Consider the following 23996-nt stretch of genomic DNA (forward strand, 5'->3'; position numbering starts at 1 on the left):
CGCGACTGGTATGCCATGTGCAGATAATACGGTGTTCAGTTTCCTGGTTTGATGTGAGCTTTCAGTTACTGGAGTTTCGGGGCGCAGCAGACAGATGTTGTCAGCACAGGTAGACTGCTGGGATCGGCGCTCGGTCAAATAAACAGAGCGTAGGTACTAAAAAAAAAAGATTGATGCCTAAGACCGCCATTTACGTGAACAAGGCATGACAAAGGAAATATGATATGGTGGGGGATGAAAGCAAATCATTTGAACAGCTTGGTCTCTAACAAGGAGGTAAACCAAGTTCCGACTGTAGCTTAAAGCTTTGGCTGTAGCTCGTTCATTGGAGCAAATGACAGCTATGCTTTGCATCTATCATCTAACGTGCGGACGCATTTACACACTGCGATGCCTTAGATTTTGGTGTGCATTGTTTTATTCCGGTGTTTAAGTAAACTTGTATCACCCTTTTACCCTCCCAACGTTCTAGTTTATCATAGTTCGTACGGTGTATTTTTATTGTATTATTTCATCCATTGTACTTCACTTGTATCCCGCCTCGCTCATGATCAACTGCTGTCGTCTCATTTTATTCCTGCCCTGCCGTTCTTCTTCTCTGTATAAGACGCTAGTCCTGAAAAACCATGTTCAGTGGATGGATTATAGATCAATGCATACATACATACATACATTTACTCACCCCGACCAGAATATCGGTCATGTCGTGCTCCTCGTCTTCCTCCGGTTCTGGGGCGGCGGTGGTGGCGGCCGGGGCGGGGGCGGCGGCGGCGGCGGCGGCGGCCGGCTGCGGCGGCTCGCGGCCGCTGGCACTGACCCGAACCGGCTCCGAGCGACCGCCCACCCAGAACGTCTGGAAGTTCTGCACCATAGTGACGCGGAACTCTACGTCCTCGTCCAGGTCGTCCGGCGACTCCCAGAGTAGCGTCACCTCGTCCTTCGGCTTGCCGTCCGCGTGTGTGATCGAACTCTGCCAAATACAGAACGAGGTATGGTGAGGGAGCCGGTAAACTGAGGATGAATTGGTTTAATTTACAGATTTATTGGAATAAATTTAGGGAAAATGTGAAATTCGAATAAACTTGTGATTGAATCACCTATGTAGATCGCACTATTTTAATACAAATGAGCATAACGCCATCGCTTTGCTCTTATGAATAATACGGTACACCAAAGTTCATAATTAAATTTTTCAGATGTTCCATCGAAACATAACGCAAAGTAGAAGGCATCTGTCTCTAATACCGGGCGCTAAAGCCGGCCACCCCAGTCCACCGACACCGCAGGCCAATGAGTGGTCGCTGGTGACCTTTCCCCTTTACCGCACCGGCCGGCACCCGGACACTTGATCCGGGTGACTCACAACCCGGGGCAGTCGCTCCTGACACGTGACAGCGCTAAGGGTGACGTCAAAATCCCGGCCTCCCTCCCTACACCTTTCTCCTTTCATCCATTCCAAGCACCCTCTTCTTTCTCTTCCTGTCTACGACATCTCCTAAATCAATCGCCATATAGCGACTCGAATCCGGGTTCTAAACCATCGTGCCGGGGGCAAGATGCTTTTGCAACTGAGCTACATACAGAGCGGGGTGTCACATGACTAATTCAGAACGACGTCACAGCTGCCCTCCCTCTGAGCATTCTAGGACAGGTGACCGATGTGAAGGGGGTTCGGACCATACCTATCGCTCCAACGAGCTGGCGAGACAATCATTCCCACCAAAGCCAGCCGCCCACTCACCCCTTCTAATTCTGTCATAACGCATGATATCCTCCCACGTTTCTCAGAATCAGTGGTCTCCCCTTGCCCCTGACGGTCAGCCCTCTCCCCCTGATATGTTCATGCCCGGCGTGGACCCTCTGCTACCTATCCGGCCCATGGTAGACTGCGGACGTTGTATTCATGGCCGGAGTGGACCCTCTGCTACCTATCCGACCTATGATGGACTGCGGACGTTCTACTCACGGCTAGAGTGGATCCACAGCGAACAAGGGCGTGCTGCTTGGTGTAGAAGCGTCCAACCGCCGGCAGATTCGGGTCTCGTACCCTTCGAGCCTGAACAAAGAACCCCTTGAAGGGCAGCAGCTGGCCTCGCTTCAGGTTGACCATCAACCTGAGGACAACACAGCGGGGTGACATCGGTTACAGTGGATGTTCATTCGGTCGTCACCACAGGACATGGCAGGGCGTCATCATCAGTACAGAGGTAACGAAAGAAGAAGGACGAAGCAGCTGGTTGTTATGGGTACATACAAAGGTTACATTACAGAGGTCACTTTACGGCCCATGGTTCACGGTCTACTTCGCGGTAGAGGTCGATTTTACTTTCAAGTGCTGTTATCATATATATCAAATACAATTCAAGCCGAAACTCTTGCGAACGTCGGAAAGCTAGAAGCACGAGAGCAATATCAAACAAAACTAATGAGAGGCCATTGGATACATGTCAAAAATTAAAGCCACATTGCTCCATTGAGAGAGCCTTTTACTTGATATACAATGACCATTTACACACATGTAGATCAGCAATGACGTTACAGCAATGACCTATCACATCAAATATTCTGAGCTATCTATGACGGAACAAAGGTCTCCTATTTTTGGATTAAAATAATAACAAACCGATCATGTGAAACAAGCTGTGCTTCTTTGGGACTGCTGTCTGGACCGTTGGGGCTCTATGCACGTTCTAACGGTGCAGTACTCTGTCGCCTGCACGCCTGTCCCCCTACTGCGCCGCTATGGGTCCCTCGGGGTCTGTCGGTGGCCTGAGGTGGGCGTGGTGAGCCAGAGACCTTGATTGGATTATATAGGTCACCGTGGGGATATCGGACGGGCCCAGCCAACATGGGAACAACGCCCAGGAAAATAGGCAGATAAAACAACGAGAAATAGAGGGGAAAGGCGCAAAGCTCGTCAAAGAACGCAGAAATGTAGGAAAAATTGGCTGCATTACTCTATGACAGTTCAGGAAAAATGCTGCTCGTGGTCGGTATCGTGGACAGATAGAACAATGTCATTTCCTTTCGAAGTTGTGACACTGATTCTCTTCTGTGTAGTTTGATATTTGTGCTACTACATCAGAAAATATTTTCTACTTTGATATATATAAGCAGCGGCAAAATATCCAAAGTTGTCGTGAACATTGATTGTCTGCTTAACTTCTTACAAACGTAAATTACTTTTACAAAGTTGTACTATATGAACATGATTTCATTGACACAATATTCAAATCAGACCGTGTTTCACACACAGAAAAATATTGACACCGTTAGCGGTGTAATTGCACAGTACACACTGTAAAAAATATTGACTAGCCCCTCGTCAAATGATTCTCAACGCTAAATGTCGGGGGTACAGACTAGTTTTGCATCCTACTTTTGACACACGCTGCGAGCCCCTGGCTTGTTTTGTGTTTGTCAGATGACAGTTACCAGGTGTCGGTTAGTTTTTACCACGTCCCAAAAATATCTGGAGCGTTTCTGCCTTGTTTTGGAAGCAGGTCCTCGTTAATGCTGTGTATGATAACAAAGTACCTAGTAACAATAATAACGAAAAACAATGTCAAAACGAGGGCGGCTTGTTTAGTGACGATGGTCAAAAGAAGCATCGTCTTGTTCCTACTTAACGAATGAAGCTCAAACTAGGTCAAAACTAGGGGCCCAACTAGGCCCTAATCAACCCATAGTCAGTTGACCAGCAGATCCTACGCCGCCCAATCCAGTCATCGAATTTGCCAGCAAATTCGTTTGAAGACCATCATAATATTAAATATCGGTGGTCTTCAAACGAAATCCCTTACCAGTTTGATGACGAATTCATCCGGCCCATTCCAAAAACGCTCAAGATAAAATGAAAGTGTATTTCTGAAATAATGTGCTTTCTTGCAATGCACCTTTCGTATATCAAGCGAACCTTTCACTTCCAGCGCCCGTTTACAGTTATCAATCGAATCAGAAGCATGCACATACCTATCGATAGATCTGAACCTAAGAACACAGAAGACATTTTGTAGAGTACCTGTCTGAGCCTATGCAATGGAGCCCGTGAGCCACCCAACCGCAGCTGCCTCATGAACTTGATGATAGCTCTGAACCTCAGATTGGCCAGAGCTTGGCCGTCAATAACCAGCTTATTTATATCCACAGTTGTAGTGACTTAGGGTTTGGAATTTGCCTTGCCAAACCTAAGTTTTGATTACCAAGAGAAGTTTTGTACTTCTTGCACTTGCCTTTTCTTCATAAATTTGGCGGAAATCGTCGTAGTGAAACTTCAGTGTTCCGTTAGCTGTCGGTTCTTGAGAGAGTTGGCCAGGCCGGACACCGGGGGCGGCTCCACAACTTTCGAAAAATTAAACCTAAGTCCTATTGCACTGCATGGAGAGCAATTCATTTAAAATCGCTCTTGTTCCCCCCCCCCCTCGACAACTTTACAAACGTCTCTGCGCGATTTGGTTGAGAATAATGGCTTATGGCAAGGTATTGAATCAGAACGTCGATCACTGCAGGTCATATATCGGCAAGCAATTCTTCATAACTAGACACTGCACAAATGGAAATGATACAGGTTTGACCAGTGATAAACACTCGCACTTCACAGACGCTCGCACCCCCGACCGAACGCGGCACGGCACAGCGCAACTGGCGCCGGGAAGCCGGGAACGCATTATGTGAAGGATTCACAGGTGCGCAACTTTATTGCGAACAATAAAAACCTACCGCAAACGATTAAAAAAAAGTTTTAGGGCAATCGGAAATACAAATGTATTGACTTATAGAAATAAAATTGTCATTCACCTTCCAAATAACCCAACAATTTATTTGCCGTAAAAAGTGTCTGGAAATGGAAAGTTGCTAACATGATTCAGCAAGTAGGGAAACGCAGCAGCTACCTGGCGAATAATCTCAGGCTGGTTTAGTGGCGAGTGCATTGCTACGGCTTGTTCCTCACCCTTCACAGATTACTATGACAAAACTACCCCTAGTATTTTGATCATCCTGAGGCTGGCTTTCACCTAATAATTTGATGAGGGTCTTCCTCGTTTCGGATTGAGGCGAAAACAAACGTCAAACAACCTTGATAGTTAATTCAGCACTTCAAAACAAAGGTACACCTAGGGTATCATTACAATACCGGATCATAACGATCTGGATAGTTCTCAGCCTGTAAGCTAACTAAGCGGTAACTGGTCAAGTGGTAGGTACCGGAAGCATTGACAACCTGGTGACTGTTTCGAGACCCTTGTTTTGACACATAGCTCGTCAATATTTTTTACAGTGCATATCTGAGCACTTGAGGAAAGTTTATTTAGTCCCTTCCCCGCTTAAATTACTCGCGCTTCCAAATGAACACCAGAAAGAAGGTAGGTAATAGAACACTGTTAGGAGGGTTGGCTGTTTTACTACATGTAGCAAAACACCCAACCCTCCTAACAGTGTTCTATTACCTTCTTCCTGGTGTTCATTTGGAAGCGCGAGTAATTTAAGCGGGGAAGGGACTAAATTAACTTTCCTCAAGTGCTCAGATATGTACTGTGCAATTACACCGCTAACGGTGTTAATATTTTTCTGTGTGCAGGTCTCACTGGTGCACATAAAGTGCATTGAACTGTGGAGACAGCGTTACAAAATGCTAATTAGATACGCAATGCAACAGCAAAGTGCTGTAAGAAGGTCGCGTAATTATGACAAATAATGTCTTGCTACTGTGTGGTAACAGACATTGGGTGTTATGCCATGAAATCTCATTAACAACTCATAATCCTCTCCACTGCCGGTAATTACATTTTTTGTCTGATATGAGACCATGACTTTGGCCTTGAACAGGGCTCCTTTCGCCCTGTAAGCCGAAGGTCAGGTACTGGCACCATATGTTGGGGGCTCGACTGAAGGAGGGGGCAGAACGGGGTGGAGAGCTCGGCATCGTGACTGTCTAGCTGGCCTGAACCCCTCCCTCCCCTGTATGACTCCCCAAGAGGCAGAGTGAACGGTGCAGTGCATCGTGATTGTCCCACGGCCCTAGTCTCCTCTCATGTCTGATCACCGAGTATGTTGCGTGTTAGATATCCATAACGAGAACGGTCTGATAAATCACGGCCGGGCTCACATAACTACTTATCATTTAATCATTACCAGTCTTTATCTGATGTTTGTCCTCTATGTTTCCATCTCTCCTCATTCCATCGCTCATTGCATAGATACTTATCATTAGAAATAGGCATTCGAGACGTAACGACTCCGATTTAGTATCTATAAGACCAATTCATCACTTTGATTACAAAATGCATGTATTTTCTATACATGTTTATTTTCATGTACTTCATAGTTCATCATACTCTGCGCCTTCGGTATGATTAAAAACTCGGTCGAACCCGAACACTGAACAGTCCAATATCCATCCGTCACTAGCAATGTCACAGGGCCTGAGCTCTGAGCTGTCACCTGTCACCCGGCCGGCCGGGGTGTGGGTGGTCGGCCCCGGTGTCAGTGTCAGACACGGGGGTCGACACCCGGTGTCAGTGTCAGACACAGGGGTCGACACCCGGTGTCAGTGTCAGAGTGAGTCAGACAATGGTTAGTCAGTCAGTGCCGGCACTGACCTGTTAGGTTTTTACAGAATGACCAGTCAAACCGTCTTTACCGACCAGACACCGTGCAATTTACTGACCCTTCACCAATAACTTAAACTATTCTACAGGAGCTGGTCTATTAGCTGAAGAATTTATATACCTAATGATCTGTCAACCGTCTTAATCAAACTGCCAATTGCCTGTACTAGCTAGTCACCGGCTTCACCAGCCGTTTTTTTACTAGCCATGCCACTTGTCAGCCAACATCAGACCGTCTCTCTTCTGACTTCTCTTCTCTCTTCTTCTGACTCTCCTGACTTGATTACCTCACCAACGCTGATTGTTCCCGTACTGCATCATTTCGGATCTATGCACTGTACACTGCGCCTGCAATGCAATCATTTGCGAACCATTCTCGTCCGTCACGTGTTCGTGAATATTGCATCAGCACGAAGACTTGGTCGGGTGACTTATAACTCACTGAGCCGAGCGAAAAAGCTCTCACATGCTGTAAACATACCCTTTTATCATGTCATTAGTTGTAATATTATCGTTTGTTTACGCTGTTTCATCACTCTGCATCGCATTCGTGTTGTAGCGTGTTACATGCCAGCCCCCGTTGAGGTCTCCGCCATTCCGAACAGTTCGCCCGGTGTGACTAATGCTCGATCACTGATCACTCAACGTGATCATCCACTGATCTTTGACGCTCTGTTTCACTGAATGACGACACCTCACAACAGATGCGGGCAGCCACGACGCCAACAGGCGTTGATATCGTCACTACAAATAGCTCCAGCCCGCAGGACCAGCGGCGGTTGGGGTTTTGGCGATCGAGCGGCTGGTCCAAAGACTGCTGTCTCAGGGAGGAGAGGGGCTGACCTCTGATCAGTTCGATCAGTTACCCCATATTGAGGCGGCTGACGAAAGGAAATGACGCCTGAACGGTGACCATTTTGGGAAGCAATACTAAAACGGTTTTTTGTTATTTTTCACTTTTTTCATGTTGCTTTGCTTGTTCTAGAAGCGTTTTCGTCATAACACAAACCTGTCCTTGGATATTTGACGATAAAACCCGTTCAAATCAGTGGAAGATCAAAGGAAAATCACGCACCAATGACCTTGAACTGGCGTCCCCACCGGTACCGCCTTGTATAAGGGGAGGGAGAGACAGAGTCCTTCAAAGCTGCCGCGCTGACCTTCACCTGGTGTCCCACGGAGGCCCCGGTAGTAGTCGTGGCTGTAATAAAGTGGCGGTCTTATAGCGCAGAGGCCCCTCCTGTTCCAGCAACTGGGGATTTAAGGCAGTTGTCCTACCGCAAAAACTCCCCCACATGACCCGTGTGTTGTAAAACGTGCTGATTCGTCACGAGAAATTCCGGAATAGACTATTGCGCATTTGACCGAGTAGCTGCAAATGACACTGTTTGGTCGGTGTAAAGTGGCGATTACTTCTTCGACTACTCACTACACTGAAAAACACATTTTAGAACTTATACTGATAGTACTCACCTGAGTACCTTCGATGGTTTCCATTTTGCCGCTTTGAGGAATTGGTCTTTCCCGAGAACTGTGCATGGTCTCCACTTCGGTTTCAGGAGTGGATTTGGTCTTGACCGAGATAGTTTAGTACTGGAAGTTGTCTAGCTACCCGTGTAACGCAAACAGTCGGTCTGCGGTGAGATTCGAACCGGCAGTCATTTGGTCAGAAAGGATGGTAAACTTCTCACTTTTTTCCTTATAGTTCTCGCAGCTGACGTGTTTTGACGACAGATGTCAGCACAGAAGGAAACTAAAGGCGTAGGTGGCGCTGTGTTAAGAGTAGAGCAGTTTGAAATGCTGCGATTCCATTTTCGCTTAGGAAAATAGCAATTATTGATAAAAATAAAACATGCATTTTTCAGTAGAAGAAGAAGAAATATTTTTTAATGAAAAAGAGCCTTACTATATGACACGATGTTTATCGATTTTAACAGTTCAAACCAATTTAAATGGATATCCCTAAGGAACATCTCTATAATGCCTCAGTGCTTCCGGTCCTTCCTTTCTCGAAAGCACTGCGAAGGCTGCCGGCAGCGTGGTTGTTCCTTTCGCGAGTTGGTGTCTGGCGCACAGCGCGAACGTCTCATGGTGAGTTTGTTTTCTGTATTCTTTGTGTGCACTTAACAGCTTGAAAGTAACCACAGCAAAGGTAATTACTTACTCTGGGAAGTGGCAAAATCTGTGTGCCATTGCCCATTTTTGGGATATAGGTTGCGATTGCCATCTGTTTGCCAGTGTTAGCAAAATCTGCTTAAATACCAATTCGTGTGCTTTGAGGATATGGCTCAGAAATTAAGCGTTTCTGCCGTTTCTCTAATATTTGTCTTGCTCTCCCTTTCAGAGCAAGAAGCCGTAGAGACGATGCTCTCAATGTTGGACACCGAAGTGAGGCAACTCATCGGGCACAACGCCAGAATGTTGATGTCCCTGTTGTGTCCTGGCCCTGGGTCACGCGTGTCGCGCCTTGACAGCCGTGACCTTGAACGACCTTGACCGGCCGGGCCGGGCCGAGCGGCCGAGGGTCAGTATCGTCCGAGCGGCGCTGGTGTCAACACAGCTGAGTGCCGCGAGGTGAGGTGAGGCGTGTTCGCCGAGACGGTCCGGCCACAGTGAAATAGTGAAATAGTGGTGTAATCGATAATATGCGTGGCCAGTACGCGAGTGAGATTGACCCTGTGCGCGACACCGATTCAGAGACGCACATAAGTTAACACCGTCGTGTCGGATCGCTCGTACCGGTGATGGGAGACAACGAGAAGCTGGAGCGTCTGATGGCGCTCATGGTTCAGCAGTCAGCAGGCTGCCATGCTGGAGTAACTCCTCCCCAGCCAGATGCAGCTACCAGCTGCGCAAACTGTCTAGAGCGGCCAACCGGCTGTCGTCGCCTCCGCCGCTCCTATGGCTAGACTTCGGTCTCGCATGGACTCCCGTCGGTAGTGTTCACATGCCAGCCCATACATTTTACCTGTATTAACTTTTTAATGTCTGTGCCTGTGTAACTATTGTACGTGCCTGTACTTAACAGTGTTTGAATTGTACAACATCGTTCGCACAGTCTGTGGACCGTGGGGAACGCCGCTTGACATGCATTTTTGCACTTACCTGCATTCCGTGTTAAAAGTAAAGTAAAGGGACTGAGCTGTCGTGCACCGGGAGATATTATGGTCTCTTGCTAAACGACTCGGTTGAAACTCAGCACGCTGGTCGGTACTGACTGGGGCGGCAAGCGAAAGGGTTTGGGCAGCTTTTGAAACAAAATGTTCGCATCGAATGACTGCATCGCATGTTCTGTTCCAGAGTGAGTTTTTTGACATCTGACACAATAAATATACATGCCTGTTCTTTACCTTGTTTGTGCATGGAGGGAATGGGAAGGATCGAGAACGCGGATGCTGTGCCATGAAAAGCTGGCGCTCTACAGGGAGGGGAGAGGGGGGAATGGGTCGTGAGCGCGAATGCCGTGCCAGGAAAGCCGGCGCCGGCGAAAGTTGTAAAGTTCTCGGAGACCATACAGGATCATATTATGAGCGGGAATTGTGTTCGTTTATGATCTCATGACCTGGTAAAGGTTCTCATGGGAGATCATCCCGCAGTATAAGAGTACCTTATCCGGGCAAAGTTCTCGTTCAAGATAGCACACCATTCTCACTCGAGAACGTTACGGGAAAAACCTGAGAACTTTACCAAACTGGAGACCAACAACTGTAAACAAAGTTCTCCCCAATTGAGGCTCTCATACAAGACCAGAACGACCCCTGCATGGTCTCCGAGAACCATGGATAGGCTTGAGTGTTTCTCAGTGTAGCCGACAGCTGCCAATCATCGGTTTTCCTCAAGTATGACATTGTGCCATTACCTTCCGGACCGATGCACGTGAGGTGCAAACTTCACACCTATAACGATCGAGAGAAAGCATTTTTCTGGCAAAACTAACCTCAAACACCAGCATAAAGAATCGACAACAGTGCCCTCAGACACCATCATTTTAGGACCAGAGCCGCCTATCCGTGATTTGGACTGTGCCGGCTGCGCGGGTCACGCAGTGAGCCTCCATGAGGCGGTGACGACGGTGACCTCTAGATTGCCGTGAGCTCAATTCAGGGTCAACGGTCAGCGCCGCATGACGGTGAAATAAAAGGACCTAAGCGACAATGAAAAGGAACGGCGAAATATGTGAAACCAGACCGTGATTGATATTGGAGAAACGGGAAGTTACCGCAGGTTGTTTGAAATAGACAACACTGTTCATTATAATTATGTTTTCTATTGATAGCCATTACGGGGTTCCGGGTGAGGGACGGTCCAGACTTGCATGCTGGTGTGCCGTAAGTGCCAGTTAGTTCCAATTCCAAGATTCAGCACATATAAAAAGCTTACATTTATCAGATAGTAAAGCATTTGAATTAATGGTGGAGGCGTGAATGAATGCTGCTCACGCCACATGGCAATTAGAGCCATTCATGTGAACATCAAAGAAACACTTTGTGACTTTACAACCTTCAAACGCGGGTATTCGACAATTAAATTACCACATCGCCTCATTTTCATTTCGCGGATCATGATGACTTCCGTTTTGCAACCCAGCAATGACTAGCCAGTCGTGCTCAGGTGTAGAAGTGAGGCATCCTTCATGTCCGTCAGGGCCTTCCCATGCGGTGACCAGCGGTCTGTCCCTGGTTCCAGCAGCGACCCGGGGCCTCTGAATCTCAATGACGTCTCTGCTCTGGCGATCGCGTCATTGGGAAGGATATCTGACCGACGGTGGAGGTCGAGAGGCCACCGCAGCAGCCGGGACAATGCTCCTTGTCCGGCACAGCTGCACGAAACGAACAGGGCTGCAGCGATCTCTGCAGAAAATGGAACCTGGACGGAGCGAGTCCATGCAAAGCTGGAAAAACGCACTGACTGTCTCCCTCGGCCGGTGTTACGCCACGGTGCGTAAAGCAGCCCCGTAATCTCTTTATATCCGACTTACACACCGTGCAGTGTGGTGACGCATGAGAAATTCCGCCGCCGCGTCCGGCGCGCCCGGCCTGCCGGAACGGAAGGCGGACGGAAACAGGTCCGTTCCCCTCCCTCACCAGACCTCTTGACCTTCGGCAGGCGGTCCCCGGTGCCGGCGGGCAGATCAGCTGAGTCACGCCCCTCCTCACAGACACTCCCTCCCTCAGACTGACCAGTCACGGGGGCAGACTGGACCAAAGGGGGGGGGGGGGAACTACCGGCCGGCACCAGAGAACAATTTAACAATTTAACAATTTAACACCCCTTTGTGATGGCCAGTGTGGTGTGAGATATGTATGCTTGCGAAGACTCTGCTGGGTAATTTTCAGTCTCTCCAGTCCGATATCACAGACACTGATGGCGTGGTCTGTCACCCACCTCCTGCCCTGTCGGAGGGTGGTGTTAGAAACGCTGACGGTGTACGGCATGGCCGTCTGCTGTGGCGCCGACCCGTGACCCGGCACCATGGAGCTGCAGGCCGTCTCCGGCGCGCCCATGTGGTAGCCGCAGCCGGCAGCCAGCAGCGCGGCCAGCAGGCCCGTCAGCAACGTCATCCTCCGCGGCGTCATCTGCGGGTGAAGGGGCAGAGTCAGAGACACGGGGAGACAGAGGGACAGAAAGTCAGAGGCATGGAATGTTAGAGGAAATAGGCGGCAGAGGGACGTATGGGGCGTTCCACGACAAATCGACAAATAAAAAATTAAATTTGCACCCTCATATTTTATTCTTCGTTGAAAACTGGTGTAAGGGGTTGTGATGGGCGGGGAAGCCAGCTGTGGCAAGTATTTTTTTCTTCGAACAACGGTTTCCGAGATATAGCCTCGGGCAATTCCTGGATTTCGCGCTGCAGCCCTATGTTTGGCGGCCTATAACTCAGAAACTATTGGCTTTTTATGATAAAAACTTTATATGGTTCAACTCACAATCAACCAACAAACATTTTGGCTATCTCGGATTTTCAGTTTTTGAAAATTTTGATCACGTGACCTTTTGTCCTATTTTTCGAAGAGTGACCTTGATATTTTCCCCACTGAAAGTTGCAATTTTGTCTGATGACGATTAAAGCCTTATCGATTGTCATTCATATGCGATAATAAAAAAAGTGGTTATCGCCCTGCGTTGACCTCAGGTCAGGTCATTTTTATGACCTGTCCATTATTACGAGCGGGAGCGACAGCGAGATCTCGAGAGTAAAGCAAGATAGCGACAAGCGGTAAACGTTAAAGGGTACACACGGATAAGGTCTATAATTTTTACTGAAGTCATTTTCAGGTCAGGTCAAAGATGACGTCACAGGAGCTAAAAGGAAGTCAAAATGCGGCACTATACATATATATGAAGTTTTTCTCAAATAACTTTCAAGGTATCCCAGCTAGGAACAAACTAATAGCACCATCGTGATCCTCTCGTCGATCCGCATCGAAACATATGTATGTTGACCTCGAAAGGTCGAAAGGTCAAAAGTTGACCTTAAATCACGTGACCTAAGGTCAACTTTTGACCTTTCGACCTTTCGAGGTCAACAAACATATGTTTCGATGCGGATCGACGAGAGGATCACGATGGTGCTATTAGTTTGTTCCTAGCTGGGATACCTTGAAAGTTATTCGAGAAAAACTTCATATGTGTGTATAGTGCCGCTATTTTGACATCCTTTTAGCTCCTGTGACGTCATTTTTGACCTGACCTGAAAATGACCTCAGTAAAAATTATAGACCTTATCCGTGTGTGCCCTTTACCGTTTACCGCTTGTCGCTATCTTGCTTTATTCTCGAGATCTCGCTGTCGCTCCCGCTCGTAATAATGGACAGGTCATAAAAATGACCTTACCTGAGGTCAACGCAGGGCGATAACCACTTTTTTTATTATCGCATATGAATGACAATTGATAAGGCTTTAATCGTCATCAGACAAAATTGCAACTTTCAGTGGGGAAAATATCAAGGCCACTCTTCGAGAAATAGAACAAAAGGTCACGTGATCAAAATTTTCAAAAATTGAAAATCCGAGATAGCCAAAATGTTTGTTGGTTGATTGTGAGTTGAACCATATAAAGTTTTTATCGTAAAAAGCCAATAGTTTCTGAGTTATAAGCCGCCAAACATAGGGCTGCAGCGCGAAATCCAGGAATTGCCCGAGGCTATATCTCGGAAACCGTTGTTCGAAGAAAAAAATCCTTGCCACAGCTGGCTTCCCCGCCCATCACAACCCATTAGACCAATTCTAAGCAAAAAATAAAATATGAGGGTGCAGGGCACTTGTCGATTTGTCCCTCTGTCTCCCCGTGTATGTACTTTGCAGTCAGAGGCAAGGGGCGTCAGCACACGGAACGTCAGTATGACGAGGGGCGGCTGCGCGATAAAGGCAGACAAGAGGAACCAGGCGTCAGAGAAAGGGGGCGCCATCTGGTCAGTGAGAGCCATGCATTCGGCCAGCGAAGGCACATGTAATTATGAATCAATGACGACGGTGAACGCTGCTGACAAGTGAAAAATGTCTGTAGTGATTGCAAGAGACTGTGTGATTGTAGTTGGTGGCGTCCCTGACAAGGAATGACTGACACTGCGTCTCTCTCTCTCTCTCTCTCTCTCTCTCTCTCTCTCTCTCTCTCTCTCTCTCTCTCTCTCTCTCTCTCTCTCTCTCTCTCTCTCTCTCTCTCTCTCTCTCTCTCTCTCTCTCTCTCTCTCTCTCTCTCTCTCTCTCTCTCTCTCTCTCTCTCTCTCTCTCTCTCTCTCTCTCTCTCTCTCTCTCTCTCTCTCTCTTTCTTTCTTTCACTCTCTACCCGCCTATCTTTTGATAAGGAACCAAGAATCCACGCGAGGGGAATATCGAAGTTAACTGACCTGCGAGAGAAATCCGCTGTCTATGTCAGCATGACTCTAGCATCTATGCACAGTGCACACATGAATCATTAATCTTACCCGTGCATCACTGTCGAGCAGGCGGCTTCTAACGCGCCAGATGCTCCCACAAAGTGCTGCGACAAACGATTGAATAAATATTTAATCCTTGTCGTAAACATATGTGGACTCGCACGACTTTCTCTGGGACTGGGGTCTCGTGTACCTATCCGTAATCCATGCAGGGCGAGTTTCCAACAGATATGTGCAAATATGTACAAATAAAAGATAGATACAATCAAATATGTGGATCAAACAGGGCGAGTTTCAAGTTTCAACAACGTTAGTTTTATGATAAAGGACGGGATGTGTAAGCACACTTTGAATACGTTGTAGGCATGCCTCAACATATTTGTTTCCCCGACTTCTGAAAATCGCGTTGTCCGGTGCGAGAGCTTATTAGCATTTTAAGCCTCGCAGTTTTGTGGTCGTGAGACAGTTCTATACTTGCTATTTACTGTTAGTGTTGTCACTGCTTTCGTGCTTCTTTCATTGCTATGAGTGACGTGCTATGCGATTTTGAGACGGAAATTCGATCCGGTTTTCCTCGTTGCGAATAGCATTTTTCAAGTTAAGTACACATTTCTCAACTGCATTACATCTGCTACCAGTTGAAGTAACTTATCGAAAGGTAAGACATAGCTGTAAAGGATGTTGACATTGTCTAACGGACTTACGTCAAGTGACATAATAATTGCCTCTGATATTGAGACATGGAAATGTCGAAATTAAACTAGGTAGGTACTTAATGGTGATAGTGGACCACATTCTCTTTGTTGTCTGTTCAGTGTTCGGTTCAAAACGGTATTAGTATGTAGTTGTGAGTTTAAATAACGTTTATAGCGTAAGATAAAAACAGATACCTGCTTAGTATATCTTCATAAGCGGTCACAAGTTATCAGGTGCCCAGAGCCCCCTTCCTATATTCCAGTCACACAGGACCTTCCGTACACTATATACATACCCAAAACAACTCAAAATTGCAAGTCGCTGCACTCCTAAGAAGGAAATGAAATGCAATATGAAAAGCTGAAGAGAGAAAAGCCAAAGGAGTTAGCGGAACTGAATAAGAAACAAATTAGTCAAAACTGCACACTCATTGGTGACTGCTGCCCACTACAGCCCGCCCGCCCACATTCATGCTCATTCACATTCATATCTTGAACAATTTTCAACAGGGAAATATTATCTATGCCCATGTTCTGGCTACGAATGTTTCTTTTGACTATACCCTTTGATAGGCTCCATAGTCCATATGCCTCCTAATTTGTCGCTTCTTGAATGTCTATAGAAGGATGCAAGTCAGCCGATTAGGAGAGTGTGATGACTTGTGATTATATATTTTTTTTCTTTTTAGTTGCTCACTCAGCGTTAGCTGCCTCATGTCCGCGTCAAGGCCAGAGCGACATTAATAAACTTGACATTGGATGTGAGTTGTGAGGTGCATGTAACACTGTACGTGACGACGCTCTGTCAACTTATTCGAGCAGGGAACGGACGGTACTAATCATCGAGCACAATTTATTATGCTGAATAAGCGGAAATATGAGGGTTCACTAAGCTAGATGACTATGAGTTGTCAACATCAAAGGTTATTTTCAGGTAAGTATCGGCCAGGTGACCTCACCATTACAGGTTGATAAGGGAATAAGGAGGCGGGCTTTTTGGCACTGGAACTGATGCATACGACAATCTGAAGCACATGACAGAATTGTGATTTAATCCGTTGCTCGCAAGGTGGCCGATGCCTAGCTTTTACAGTGTTTACCTTGCGTGACGTCATTTATGACCTCGCTAAGGTCATCATATTCTGTCATCAATAACTCCCGATGAAATTGGTGCACAAGCCGGGAAAATCACTAATATTCTCAGAATGACCTGTGAAATCAAACGATTTGCAACACGACATCACTCGGTCAATCCGGGCGGCTTTGATCTGACCTTGACCTAAGGTCAATATCTTAAACTGACTTCACCCTGAAGCCCGAATGAAATGTGAAGGACACAACTAAGATGCAAACGAGCAGCATGCAACAAATACATTTTAAGGAAATATCTACCCTTTGTCTTGTCCTGTTTATGCAACACAAAGGCGACTCAATGGAGACAACATACGTTTTTGACAAGGAACATCAAGTGCTTACGTCCAACTCCATGCTCATTGTTAATTGAAAGCTATGTTTTCATTAAAACTCACCCGCACATGCGATTCCGCTATCTAGTGAGCGAACTGCCTCCGCATGACACATCTACCTGCAACGCTATTGTTGTTTGAGGTAAGTGGAAAAGCGTTGCATATTTACGTATGAATATGACTAATAACGAAGGGCACATATCTCTCAGCATTCACGTTGTAAAGGCAAATAATTGCAACAGGTTTTGATAGCGGCATTTGATCAACAACTTCTGTTGTGTCACTAGGACATATGGCTGGCTATTACCTAGATCTCTCTCTCTCTCTCTCTCTCTCTCTCTCTCTCTCTCTCTCTCTCTCTCTCTCTCTCTCTCTCTCTCTCTCTCTCTCTCTCTCTCTCTCTCTCTCTCTCTCTCTCTCTCTCTCTCTCTCTCTCTCTCTCTCTCTCTCTCTCTCTCTCTCTCTCTCTCTTTCTCTCTCTCTCTCTCTTTCTCTCTCTCTCTCTCTCTCTCTCTCTCTCTCTCTCTCTCTCTCTCTCTCTCTCTCTCTCTCTCTCTCTCTCCTTTTCTCTCTCTCTTCTTTTTTCTCTCTCTCCTTTTTCTCTCTCTCCTTTTCTCTCTCTCTCTCCTTTTCTCTCTCTCTCCTTTTTTCTCTCTCTCCTTTTCTCTCTCTCCTTTTCTCTCTCTCTCCCTCTCTCTCTCTCTCTCCCTCTCTCTCTTCCTCTTTCTTTTCTCTATCTCTCTCTCCCTCTCTTCCCCTTTCTCTCTTTCCCCCGTGCACACCATTTCCTGACCAGTTCGATACCATTTCTTGATATCGCCGAATGGGTCCAGTCCCTGTTTGCTCTCGTTCGGCGGGACTTTCCGGTGGTCGGTCGCCAATCTGCGATCTGGCATTGACCATTTAGCGGTGCAGCGGCTGCCGAGACATTTTCCTCGGCCCACCGGCGCCCAATGAGAGCAAACCTGTCAAACCTGTCTCGCTACGCAAAGGACATGTCAGCTGGAGGGGAATGGGCTCATTGGAATCGCTGCGAGCCATCGGACGCCGCACTGCCGACCGGTGCGGATGACTAATGTATAGAGAGAAGGTGACACATAAGAGGCTTTGTCCAATTCTTTGTGACTGCCGGCGGGTCCGAGGCTGTTTTGTGGTCGGCTGTTTTCAGCGGCGGTTCTCCCGGGTTCGCCGGTACGACCAGACCAGACGCCAGTGATCCCATCGCCGATGAATGCCGCCGTGTCGGCGCTGGCGGCCGGTTACGACAGGCACACCCATCGAAGGTAGCCGGCGTTTGCGACACCGGCCGGCCCGTGAACCGTGGCTTTGCGTCACAGCTCGTACGCAGAGCGTGGCTCCACTGACCGCGCAGCAGCGACGCGGATCGACGCACAAGCGCATTGTTCAGTAGCGCGTAGACCTGGCCGAGTGGCTGGACTACTGCTTTATGGGAGCTTTGACGCTGCCGTCTGCTTCGGAGAAGTAACACCAGCGCCATGCTTTGGAGGGGGGGGGGGGCGCCCGTATGCAGGCGTCTGCAAATGACGGCATAAGGTTTAACCGTCGATACCCTACCCACCGTCGTACCAGCCACTGTCTGGAGTCCATTTTACTCACCATTGCAAATGTGTGTCGTCCGGTCTAGCAATGTCCGCCGGGTCCCGTTAGCGCTCGCTCTCACTGCAGCGGCCCGCTCGCTCGTCCGCTCACTCTCACCACCTCACCGCTCGCGTCTCACGGCCACACTGCGGCCAGCTGGACGCCGGCTCACTCTCACTCTCGGCCGGCGGCGGCCCTGGGCGCCGCGGGTTGGCCGCCGCGACGGTGGCGGCGCGGCGCGGCGGGCGACGGCGCACGCCTCACCTTTCCCAACATCTCCGAACGGCACCTGCACGACCCGTAATCCGCGCCCGGGTGGGATCCTTCCTGGATGAGGTCTCAGCGCAGCACTACGGATACGGAGGCTCCACGGATGACGAGAGGAAAGCTGCCGAAAATGACGGTCAAGGTTACGACGCGGTACGGAAGCGAGTATTTATAAGAATTAACTTCGCACGCACATCAGAATATCGTTACGTAAGCTGCGGTTACCTCGATGCACGTATGAGCGTGCTAACAAAGATTCTAAGCCATGACATGCAAACATATAACATATCCCTATCAACTGTAAACCAGTCAAGTTCATTTTTGTAGAAGCGTTTGCCTACAAAACTGTTGAATTTACATAAGGATAAGCGAATAAAGTGGATCTTTACAGGTGAAGCTTATACCAAATTGCCGCGCTTGATGGGACAATATGATAAGATATAGCAGAAAAATAATCGAAAAAAATTGGTGGCACAAACTCTCACCGGACCTATACCAGTATCCGTTTCTTCCGCCACGGCCGAGGGAGGGGGTGGGCGGGTACTACGGCCCTCCAGGTATTAAGTGGTTGGTTACCAACATCACAATAATTGATCTGCGTTGATGAATGCGTCAAATGGCTGTTGAAAACCATTTATTTATTTATTTATTTAGGCCTCCCTCCAACAGGCACTTGTGGCCCAAGTACAGGAGGGCTCCTCCTCCTCCTGGCCCTTGTTCCCACACCCCCCAGGCTACGGCTGAAGTGGGAGCCTGCCCCACACCTGGTGACACAGCCGGGGACGACGCCCGCGGAACGGGCGGAACCGGGAATCGAACCCGAAACCCGGCACCGCCCGCACCGCGGGTCGACGCCTTTACCGACTGCGCCACCAGGCCCGCTATATCTTTAAAACCGCTATATAAAACCATTGCTGAAGTGTATGCACAAACCCTCTTCTTATTTCTATTGAGTCATTTTACAGGAGTGTCTCCGTCATTCAAAGTTATTACACCAAAAGCACATAGCTAACCAACCACTCTTCTGCTGGAGGGCCGTACCATAGTGTAATAAATAATTTATTTATTACACTATGGCCGTACTTACATGCGCTACTCTTGCCGTTTCACCCAGCAATAGTGCTAGACCCTCGCGAAAAACGTGATTATGAGTCGTTACGGGGCGCAGCGACCAATGCCCGACTTTTTAAGGTCTCAAGTTAACCGCTGACCTCTCAGGTCGGGCCAAGTGCCTCCAGGTACGGATTACAGGCTCTGCTTTGGTGAATAATAGCCGTTTTCACGACGGGCTACATGCCGAATGCACCTAATTTGACCAAATCGGACCAAATCTATTTTACCGCAAATATATTAAAATCATGAAATCATTTCAGTGTCTTAGTCGATGATAATGTCAAATAATATGACAAAGAAGGCATATAAGCAAATAGCGCAACCCTAGCTAATAGCTACGAAGAAACACATTTAACCTAATTTGACCAAAGCTGCACCAAATCTGACCAAATGTGCACTAAATGTGTATTAGATGGCCATCGTGAAAACGTCTATTGTCGCCAAAAATTGTTTCAGAGTCAAGACATTGGCATCGTCGTGTTTTTCATGCTCAGACGCGTATAATGTTTTAGGTATTTTTGTTCTGTTTGGGCAATGTTGACTTGGGGCGTTGATTTTAGGTCAAGGTCAGGTCAGAGCTACTCAGGTCGCAAATTTGGTCGAAATGGGTCATAATGCAATCATTCGCGATTTGACAGTTCTTCCTGACTACATTGGTAGCTTTCCCACCTCGCTAGCTCGATTTGATCGGGAGTTATTGACGAAAAACTCCGATGATTTTATTAAAGCCTTAGATGACGTTACACAAGGTCAAGTGCTAAAAATAGCATCGGTCCTTACACGAAGTGCATGAAACTACGATCCCATTTGCTCGACTTGAGATGCTTTTTGATCAGTTCTGCTGCCAAATTAAAGTTAAAATATTTCCGTCGCTGACTTATACCCAGGGACCCAGGTGTAGCTTAGGTGGCAGCACTATTCCATCACTAGAGAGCAGCACAATATAGTCACATCTACACTCCATGCAGAGCTGCGGAGTCGGAGTCGGTCGGAGTCGACAGTTCTGCCCGGAGTCGGAGTTGGAGACGGAGTTGGTTTTTGAAAGCCGGAGTCGGAGTCGGAGTCGGAGTCACCGAAAATCCATCGACTCCGTAGTCCTGCTCTAAGGTATGCACGTAAGTACTAGGGGAAGTTGGGGGAACGCCGAATACTTTTTTTCTGACGCCCGTAGCACGCAAGGTAGACAGCATAAGCTATTCTTGTTGGCGTCATTCGAGAGGCCAGTCTTTTGCCTTTCAAACATACCAGGCGCATTTGATGAATTCGCATACCGTTAAGCGCACAAACTAAAAATATCAAAGAAGTGACTTTTTCGGCGTTGCCCCGAACTGCGGGGAAAGCCGAAAATGGGAGAAATGATTTACGGGGAATGCCAACATTGATGTTTTGCCACTTTATCTCAAACTTTATCAAGAATTTATTAACCCTCGCATGTGTAGGGGGGGGGGTCGGATGGACCCCCCATGGTTTTTCGCGAATAACTCGCGTAAAAAGCGGCCGATCGCGACGAAACTTTCAGTACCCTCGCATTGATCAATTTTACACCTACCCTGAAAATTTCATGACCCTGACCCAAATGACCTTTGACCTGTGACCTCTTTTCCGAGACCATGTTTGGCCGGAATCGCGATTTCGCGTATGTCGGCTCGCACTAGCCGCGTGTTTGCAAGCTTTCGTGGTTTCAAACGTTCAAACATGTGATTTGATGTTACTCCCGTGTGTGTCAAGGTCACCTGAAGGTCAGGTCAGGTCATTGACCTTTGGTGACCTCGGGTGACCTCGGGTCACTTTTTCGAGTTTTACATGTTTCTAGGCTAGTTTTTGGAGCTGAATTCGAATTTAGCAACCATTTGAACATTTACGAAGTAGTTTTGGTGACTTCGTAACATGTTACGAAGCTTTCAGAGGCGGTTGACACGTACTACGAATACCCGTCACGACGCCTACTGGTTGACCTGACCTGACCTTACCCGACCTGGTCTAAATGCTTCAAGACATCATCTGTGATCAAAACTAACACGATATTCGTGATCAGCACCCCGAAAAACCCCTTAGCAGCCACACTTTACGACTTTCTAACAGGTCCCGATTTTCCCGACTTTGGGTCATTGACCTGACCTGGAAGGTCAACCAATGACCTAGGACCTTAAAATTGGGTATCATCGGCTTCCTCTCGTCACGGGCAGCACGCTCGTTTTTTTCCGCGAAGCTCTAGCTCGATCAGGGGCCAAACGGCAAGGGGGGGGGTCCAACCGACCCCCCCCCCCCCTACACATTAGAAGCTGGCAAACGCCGCACACATGCGAGGGTTAAAGCTGACACGCGTTTTAGGAGCTTGAGGACGCTTGGTGCACACTGGAAGTTATAATTGTGTGATATAGGTAATAAGAAAATGCCAGGTAAATAATTCCTTATAGGTAACAGGCCGTTGTGTCGGTTGAAAGTGTAATTTGTGTGACTAAAAATTCGCGTTGCTATTCTACAGCAGTAAAGTCCACGTAGCGTGCTTTAACGTGCGTAATTGCACGTTTTCGGCATTACCCCAGCCAGCCATACTTTCATTTGCAGGCCCATAACTTTTCAACGTGCCGTATAGATTTCAAATAGGCAGCACACTTATGCAAAGACATGCTGAAGATTACTTGACCGAATTGGCCAGACAAACGGTAGCATAATGAGTAAGAAATGCAGCTTCAAAGGCGCATGTAGTGCAAGGAACGCGAGGAACGCGCACCTTGAAAACGCTCTTGGCGCCCTCACAGCCGAAGTATTCCGAATGACGACTCGTAACAAACATGCGATAATTGTAGTCACTTAACCCTCGCCGGACCTATTGGTTTTCTACATACGCGCCGGCCGAGGGGGGGGGGGGCGGGTACGACCCCCCCCCCTCGCCGTTTCGCCCCTGGTGGAGCTAGCGCGTCGCGGAAAAAACGAGCGTGTGCGCCGTTACGAGACGCAGAGATTGGTACCCGATTTTAAGGTCCTAGGTCAACCGGTGACCTCTGAGGTCAGGTCAAGTGCCCCAAGGTACGGTTCAGTTTTTGGTGAATAACTTCGCAAAAAACGGCCGCAGAGCGCCGATTTTGGCAGCATCGTGTTCGTCTCGCTCAGGCGCGTCGAATAGTATACTTTTTGTCCGGGTCAGGTCAACTTGGGGTGTTGACCTCAGGTCAAGGTCAGGTCAGCACCCCCAGGTCACGAAGTTGGTCGAAAGAGGTCATGTCGCATATCATTCGATTCGGCAGGTCTTCCTGAGTCCATTGGTGGCTTTTCCGACTCGCTAGCTCAATTTGATCAAGAGTTATTGACGAAAAACTAATATGACCTTGATGACGTCATAAATGACGTCACGCAAGGTCAACATTGCAAAAGTGACGCATCTAACCTTGCAAGGAGTGCATAAAATCACGATTCTGTGTGCTTGAGATAGTTGGAGATCGTTCCCGGCGCCAGAATAGCAGTTTTCATTTTCCCCATTGACTTATAATGGTGAGGTCACGAAAATGACCTGACCTCATATGACCTTTAGGAAAAATCCGAGATATACAAGTTGTGGGACTCATAATGGATACTAGATCCTGCAAGTTTCATTGCCCTGTGACATCTCCTCTGGCAGTGAGGGCGTTGCGAAGTTGCGACATCTGAAGACCGTGCAGAGGTTCACTTATGACGTCATAGGTCAGTGACCTGACCTGACCCAAAAATGCGGTTGGTGTCAAAAGATGCGGCTTGGATCAAAGGTCAGGTATGCCAAGTTTCAGCTCTCTATCGCCAGCGTGTTCGGAGCTATCGCGAAAAAAACCCTATAGGGGGGCGGCACCCGCCCCCCCCTCGGCCGGCGAGGGTTAAGCTTCAGAGCATCACTGACATGTGGCATCCATTAGAGCACTTCACGGATAGGCTTTTTAGGATCCGGCCCGGCCCATATCCGGCAAGTCATATCCAGATCCGCCCATTATCCGCCTTTCTTTGAATATCAGAATCCGGCCCACCCATGGCCCGTATTGCAGCCAAACTTCCAAAAAATATCCGTAATAATCCGTTTCACCAATAACTGGTTTCACCCAAAACTGGACTAACAAATTCAATCTAAGGGACCAGACAGCCATACATCTCATAGACCATCATGGTTCCAAAAACCATGCATACATTGCATACATTATCCACTTGAAGACAAGTCTTGTGACAAGTGAGTGTCATAAAATGATGCCTATTACTTTAATCAAACCTCTGCTGCCGCTTAACACATTAGGTTAATTTTTAACTTCAATGTTGAATGTTAAAATTTTGATCCGTTTTGATCTGGGTTCAACCTTCAATTCCCAAATCCGGCCCGCCCATATCCGTTCTTTTTTAACAAATTTA

At 47.7% G+C, this 23996-nt stretch overlaps 1 protein-coding gene and 1 long non-coding RNA gene across 3 annotated transcripts in view; one reads left to right on the forward strand and one right to left on the reverse strand.

The window, feature by feature from the left end:
* The window catches only part of LOC122373301 (putative ferric-chelate reductase 1 homolog), a 28693-nt gene extending 10263 nt beyond the window's left edge, over positions 1 to 18430 (reverse strand). Inside the window, exons 1-4 of one of the 2 annotated variants that reach the window (XM_043351237.1) lie at positions 18267 to 18430; positions 11994 to 12184; positions 1967 to 2114; positions 683 to 970 (exon numbers count right to left, since the gene is read on the reverse strand). In XM_043351237.1, the coding sequence (XP_043207172.1) occupies positions 683 to 970; positions 1967 to 2114; positions 11994 to 12184; positions 18267 to 18269 (630 nt within the window). In that variant the 5' untranslated portion in view covers positions 18270 to 18430. The remainder of the gene's footprint in view (positions 1 to 682; positions 971 to 1966; positions 2115 to 11993; positions 12185 to 18266) is intronic. The other variant, XM_043351238.1, reaches the window with a different exon arrangement.
* Positions 8566 to 9955, forward strand: LOC122373302. The gene is made up of 2 exons (XR_006255021.1): positions 8566 to 8699; positions 8953 to 9955. It is a non-coding gene; the product is annotated as an uncharacterized LOC122373302 (long non-coding RNA).
* Positions 18431 to 23996: the final 5566 nt, after the last annotated feature.

This window comes from Amphibalanus amphitrite, unplaced genomic scaffold (assembly GCF_019059575.1).
Source record: "Amphibalanus amphitrite isolate SeventyFive unplaced genomic scaffold, NRLGWU_Aamphi_draft 001474F_arrow, whole genome shotgun sequence".
In the NCBI taxonomy this organism is placed as follows: Eukaryota; Metazoa; Arthropoda; class Thecostraca; order Balanomorpha; family Balanidae; genus Amphibalanus; species Amphibalanus amphitrite.